General features: G+C 47.9%; 1 protein-coding gene across 1 annotated transcript; it reads right to left on the reverse strand.

The window, feature by feature from the left end:
* Positions 1-1,546: 1,546 nt before the first annotated feature.
* On the reverse strand, positions 1,547-6,505 carry YBX2 (Y-box binding protein 2). The gene is made up of 10 exons (XM_072399175.1): positions 6,264-6,505; positions 5,553-5,616; positions 5,446-5,479; positions 5,273-5,362; positions 4,821-5,093; positions 3,987-4,084; positions 2,810-2,975; positions 2,628-2,729; positions 2,261-2,338; positions 1,547-1,699 (listed from the first exon to the last, which is right to left on the reverse strand). The coding sequence occupies exons 1-9, from the start codon at positions 6,370-6,372 to the stop codon at positions 2,288-2,290; spliced, it is 987 nt and encodes a 328-aa protein (XP_072255276.1). The 5' UTR covers positions 6,373-6,505; the 3' UTR covers positions 1,547-1,699; positions 2,261-2,287.
* Positions 6,506-7,255: the final 750 nt, after the last annotated feature.

Genomic DNA, 7,255 nt, shown 5'->3' on the forward strand with positions numbered 1-7,255 from the left:
AAACAGCAGAAAGAATGTTTTGTGATATCAAAGCATTGGAGAGAAAACCTTGAACGTGTGCTGCTGAAATATTTTCTGAATCTAAAAATGATTTATAAAATTCTACATGAGCAGAAAATCCTACAAGCCATCGGGGAATCTACAAGGAACTCTCTAGCATTGTAGCGGCTGCAATTTGTAGTTCTGTAAGATGGAGACACACGCGTGTGATACACGAGAGAAGACAGAAGGGATGACAACTGACAATCCTTAGAATTATTTGTCAGAGAATTTCACACTAAGTCAATGAAAGCATTTGGTTTCCTTACTTTGAATCATTTTATGCTTGTGAGCAGCCGTTTTCAGCTTTGAATTATATGAGTCTGAGCCAAGGTTAGACAAATTATCAGCATGCATACAAAAGGCAAAAATCAAATTGTTCAAAAGCATGCCAAACGCAAACCTTTACCTTTCAATTAAAAAATTGTATCATTGAAAACAAAATGTAAAGACAAAAGATGTTAATGTGGGAGTTGTTTCCTAAACTAAAACCTCAGTATGCAGGGTAATTCACCATGTTGGCACTTTGTGATAATAAGTGGGTTTTGGGGTGCAGCTATAGTAACCCCACACTACATGCTTATTGGATAATTCCAGGCACAGTCTCACTGCTGTGAGGGCCCTTACATAGTAAGTCAGGTTAAAAAAGTCCATCAAGTTTACACCCACTGGGGAAATAAACATATCCCAGATAAAAGCCTATAGATACAATTAAACAAGTGGAAGGTAAAAAAAAAACCCTGGGCTCAAGGTACTGCAACAGGGGAAGAAAAAATTCCTTCCTGACCCCATGATGTAATGTTCCCTGGATCAGCAGTCTCGGTTATCTTTACTTTTACACTTTATTACCCGGTTATATTCTGTGCTTCTAGAAATCATCCAACGTTTTCCTAAGGCAATCTATAGAAGTTGCTGAAACTTCCAGAGGGAGTCAATTCCACATTTCGCACCATTCCCTGGATTATAAATGGCTTAGTGTGTCAGAGGACCTCGGGTTAAGGAAAAAGGTAGCAAGATGCCAAGGTTCTAACTCTTCCAATGAAGTGACACATGATGACGCTTCATCACAGCAATACCCCCTATGGCCATGTTGAATGGCACTTTGCTTCATAGCTAACCTGCTTGGGATGAATAATAAGCATTTCACACTTTGCTTCTCAGCCCGGGATATACCCTAGGGAATGCCAGGCAGCCATATTTACTCAACATCCAATATGGGCCCCGAAAATTAAAGATCAGCTGATCAGTAGCATAGACCGTGTCCATGTGGGGGGTTCCATTATCTGAGCCATTTCTACACTTTCAGCAAAACTGACCTAGTCTGATCAATTTCAGATGGGGTACTGTATGAAAATTTGGGTAAAAACCTTTTTTATGGGTATTAGAGTGCAAGTCAATATGCCCCCATGAATTCTACCCCAAACACCCTTCCATCAGAAAGCAGTGCTGCTCAGTCTGTAGAATTATTCTGGGTTTGTGTAGAATGAACACAAAAAAGCCACTCAGATTGCGGTCGTCCATCTTTACTACAGCACAGGTCAGTGCAATAAAGAAATAAAGTCCAAAAGTGCAAACAATCCCAAACACCAAAACACGCTTCATATTATTCCACAATGTGCTTCAAAGATGCATGCGGCAGTAAGATGGAAATCCGAGGCACCTGACAGCGGGGAAAGAAAATAGATTAGAGGCAGCATGGTGGATTATGGGGATCATAGCATCTATAGGGCCCAACACAGAGACATCACCCCAAGGGGTAAATAGAGATCCTGCCCTATCTACACCACACAATGACTATTATAATGTCAAACATATACCCTACCTGTAACACCCAATACAGAAGATCAACCCCCCCCATATCCATAAATTCCAACACACTGCCGATACATAGGGACATCAGCCTATCTAATGCCAATAAGGGGTAAATAGAGATCCTGCCCCATCTACACCACACAATGACAGTAATATCTCCAATACATACCCTACCTGTAACATCCAGTACAGTATACCAATCCCACCCCAAATCTAGAAACTCCAACACTGCCCATTCATAGAGATATCACCCCATCTGTAAGACCCAACAGGGTAAATAGAGCCCTTGCCCCATCTACACCACCCAATGACTGCAATAATGTCTAATATATACCCCTACCTGTAACATCCAGTACAGAAGGCCAAATACCCCCTCATATCCATAAATCCCATATATGAGACCCAATACCTGATAACAGACAGCTGGTAGAGGAGATCACTCCTGAGAGGAGACGTCTGCTGCCACAGCTGGGGATGGAGAAGAGGCCTAAACAATAGAAATTAGGATTACAACCAGGACAACAAAACCCATCCTCACCATCTGTGCCAGGACAGGTCCTCTACCAATATACATAGACTTAACTAGAGGTTTCCCAACACCCATGCATTTAACAGGCCAAACAGTAAAAATGACCGGTCTCTACCCTATGGCCAGGCTTTATACTTCCCCATACAATGAAACAATTTCGATTGCCACCATAAGCTGAGCACACAGGGTGAGGCCCTTTCCTAAGGTAAATCTTTACACAATGTGCAGCCATGATAGCAGATAGCACCTCAGAATGGCTCTCTCCTGCCTCTGAAGGGCTATCAGGCTGTTTAGGAGAATCTTCTGGGGGGGAGCCTTGGCTGGGTTCTGATGAAGCCTTTCCTTCACCCTAAAAAATAAAGAACAGGTTACACAAAGACATTGCTACACACCTCCAGAACCTTCTCTGCAGCAAACAAAATAACCCACCTGGGGTGAAGTCTGCCCTGGGGCTGCCCCTGGACGCCTGCGACGCTGGAAATACGGGCGTCTCCTCTGACGCTGAGGCTCTGGCCGTGGTGTTCCATCAGCTGGGGATTTGCCATCGCCCTCCCCTTCCGAGGTCTGCATTGGTGGGGGTCGAGGACGGAAGGGTCTATATAGAGATTTGGGATGTTAGGCAATTGTAGGCACCCAACACAGGGAATGTGGGGAACATGTCTCTTATGGGGCCCAAGGACTGGATATTTCCACCTGTAAATCTGCCCACCGAGCCACTCCAACCATACCCACCCCTTCCACCTGTAAATCATCACTGGCCTCCCTCAGCCCTGTTACTGTGGATGAAGTCTCTTCTCTCATCATCTCCGTCTACTACATGTCCACTTGTCCCAATTCCCCCTGATCCCCTCCGTGCCCATTCCTCCACCCTGCCCCCTTCTATACAGTAATTGTCCAGAATGAATGACAAGAGCCATGTCTCCTAGTATTACATATTCATATTTGGGTGTGGATTAAACATTCTGCTCGGCCTATTATGTAAGTCAGGTAAGTGCCCCTTAGCACCAGGACTCTGAATGAATCTGTACAGCACTGGGAACATTCTAATAAGCAATGTCCTGGTAGAATTTCATTATTTACAATCTTCCCCCCAGGACCCAGAATTTGGAAGCTGCATCTGAGCTTCATTGTCCCCAGTTTTGGACTTGGTAAGGACTGAAAGCTGCCGGTATTCTTTCCACATGGCAGCGCCCCCGGAAGCCTTGTCCAAGTGATAACTGGAAAATACTCGTACCCACCAAGAAACCAGCTAATGATGAAGTGTTAGAGCTTGCACTGAGGTCACAGATATTTTTCAGGAGAGATAAACATGGGCCTGGTTCTGAAGGCCAGACGTGTTAGTGGTCTCTATATTGTGTCAGTCTTCAATCTGTTGTCGGGTATACTGAAATCTATTGACTAAGAAATAGACATTAGCGATGGCTGCAGGTCTGCCAAGGTTTAATTTTAAGGTAATACAATCCTACTTCATCTCACCTCTGCTTTGTCCCACTTCTAGAACTGCAACATTCTAGAACCAGCAGAATATTATATCTATAGCCAGCAATCCTTTGCGGCCAGTAATGTCACAATGCAGCCAGAGAAGTACAAACACACAAATACTCACCTACGCCACCTGGGACGAAAGCGGCGCGAGGGAGCCCTCTGCTGGTCATCTCCGCCAGGCTGAGCTTCTGATGCTGCTGGGTCTTTATTCTCCGCATCCTACAGAAGAGACAAAACCCAAAGCATGACACCTAGTAGTCTGGACTCCTGACCCGAAATACTCTGCCCACCACAAGACCTGCTGTGTGACTCCCAAGATCCCTCTGCATCCAGACTATTCCCCATATGACCAAATACCCTGCAAGTACATAAAGTATAACCAGCAGCCACAAAACCCTGCACCCTCTGCAGACCAGAAGACCACAAAGGCCACTCCTAGAAGCCCAACCGCAGACCCCAACATGTCACTCCTAGATCCCAAACCACGCAAACTCCTAGAACCCCCTCTGCAGAGCAGAAGACCCAAGACGCAAATCCTAGAATACCCACTGCAGACCAGAAAGCCCCCAGGACACGACGGGTAAAACCCTACCACAGACCCAAGATACCCTGTACAGAGAGGACGCAGCATGTGAACCCCTTAGTATTCTACACCACTGAGTAAGACTGGAGAGCCAATGTGAGACACTCTCGGCACCCCTAGACTGTGTACAGCCAATGTGAGACACTCTCGGCACCCTTAGACTGTACAGCCAATGTGAGACACTCTCGGCACCCTTAGACTGTACAGCCAATGTGAGACACTCTCGGCACCCTTAGACTGGAGGGCCAATGGGTGACCAAGTATTTTGTAATGCCATTTCACCTGTACAAGCTGTGAATCAGAAGAATTAGAGCAATGTGGCAGGATGAGGAAGAGCAGAGAATCTAAGGTGTAGATATTTCATGCCCTCACCTCGGTGGTCTGCGCAGGTGGCCTGGGCCCTCTTCCAAAGCGACGTCTGAAGAAGAAAGGTGGTGGGCGCCTACGTGGCCTTTGCTGGGGAGATGCATCCTCCGTCCGCTCTCCCTCACTCAGCTGTTCTGCGTTCCCACCTTCTCCACCAGAACTAGACATGTCACCCCTGGGCCGAAAAGGACGTCTACGAAACCTTCGTCTATTTGGGGCAAATCTGCTGCCTTTCACTGGCACACCTCCGGGGCCAGTCACATTGGCAGCTTCTGCCCCCTGAACAGAAAAAGATAATGAACAGATGGCACCGTGGCTCAGAAATCACTCGCGTGTCACCCACCTTCTCACCCCATGCGCGCCCCAAGCGTGTCACCCACCTTCTCGCCCCAAGCGTGTCACCCACCTTCTCGCCCCAAGCGTGTCACCCACCTTCTCACCCCAAGCGTGTCACCCACCTTCTCTCCTTCCACAACATCAAACTCAACGGTTTCACCATCACCAACACTTCGAAGAAACTTCCGAGGGTTATTTCTCTTTATGGCCGTCTGGAAGAAATAGTAACTTTCCATATTACCAGGACTGCCATGGCAAGTCGTCACAATGACCACCAGGAAGCCAAATTACTCACCTGATGGACGAAGACATCTTCTTTGGTGTCATTCCTGCAAGGAAAGTATTGGCGTTATCTCAGCATGGGGGGTAAAGCTGGGAGGAGGGGCAGCAGAGTCATCATACCTGTTTATAAATCCGTATCCATTCCGTACATTGAACCACTTCACCGTACCCTGCACCTGGGTGGCTGCAAGACAACAAGGGCCCGTCACACAAACATGGCACCAATTCTATGCCCAGAGCAGCCAATGACATGACAGCATCAACTCGGGGCAGGAAAGCCATCCACAATACTACCAGCAACCCTCCTCATCATGCCTACAGTACTACTACACCACCCCCCCAGATCATACCTACAGCACAGTACTACTACCCCCCACATCATACCTACAGTACTACTCTACTACCCCCCACTCATACCTACAGTACTACACCCACCCCCCAGATCATACCTACAGTACTACTATACCCCCCCACACCCCCCAGATCATACCTACAGTACTACTATACCCCCCCACACTCATACCTACAGTACTACTCCCCCCCACATCTTACCTACAGCACAGTACTACTACAGTACCACTAGCCCCCCCCCATCCTCCCCAGATCATTCCTACAGGTTCCCCTACAATACTACTACCACCCCCAGTCACTTATATGAACAGGTACCCGGGCCCAGTCTATATTGGACCGGTCCCATACACAGCAGTTCAGGCCCAGTCTATACTGGACCGGTCCCATACACACAGCAAACCGGGCCCTGTCTATAGTGCTTCGGTCACTTATATGCACAGCAGTCCAGGCCCAGTCTATATTGATCACATATGGACTTACCCAGCACTTTTTTGGTCACCTGGTTGCGCCCTATGGCAGTCGGGGAAAGTTTCTCAATCTCCTGTGGCTCTAGGGCCGGGTCTAGGCCCCGGGGCTCCACTTCCGTCATGCTCGGTTGGGCTGTTGATGTCGCCGTCGGTTCTATTTCGCCCCTCCCCCCACCTGTTACCGAGAGCCGAGCCCGGCTCGGGCCGTCCGTCTCATATACTTGTCCGCTGTGGCGGGGAGAATTCTGATTGGGCGACAGCCAAGTTTGTCAAACCTTTCTGCCCGCTGGTTGGATAATTGCATAACGCCCGCCCCCTATCAATTTGTAGCGGGAAAAAGGAATCCGCGCAGAGAGATTATAGTTCGCAGTTGATTGGCCACCAACCATCACGTGTAGCCGGGGCCATGGTTTGATTGACTAATCCCTCATGACAGAATTTGTAGAGCTGCATCTCACTGAGCGGGTTATATGGTTGGGACCAGAGAAGGAAACAGGAAGGGATGGAGGGGGAGAAGAGGAGGTGATGGAGGAAGAAAAGCTATAGGGAAGGGATAGAGGTAAGAGATAGATGGAGGGGAGATGGGAAGAGATAGATGGAGGAGAGGGATGATGGGAAGAGACGGATGGAGGGAACGGATGATGGATAGAGATAGATGGAGGGGATGGATGATCAGAATAGATAGATGGAGGGGAGGGATGATGGGAAAAGTTAGATGGAGGGAAGGGATGAAGGATAGAAATAGATGGAGGGGAGAGATGATGGGAAGAGGTAGATGGAGGGAAGGGATGATGGATAGAGATAGATGGAGGGGATGGATGATGGGAAGAGATAGATGGAGGGGAGAGATGATGGAAAGAGATAGATGGAGGGGAGAGATGATGGGAAGAGATAGATGGAGGGAAGGGATGATGGATAGAGATAGATGGAGGGGATGGATGATGGGAAGAGATAGATGAAGGGAAGGGATGATGGGAAGAGTTAGATGGAGGGAAGGAATGATGG

The sequence above is a fragment of the Pyxicephalus adspersus genome, chromosome 2, assembly GCF_032062135.1.
Source record: "Pyxicephalus adspersus chromosome 2, UCB_Pads_2.0, whole genome shotgun sequence".
Classification (NCBI taxonomy): Eukaryota; Metazoa; Chordata; class Amphibia; order Anura; family Pyxicephalidae; genus Pyxicephalus; species Pyxicephalus adspersus.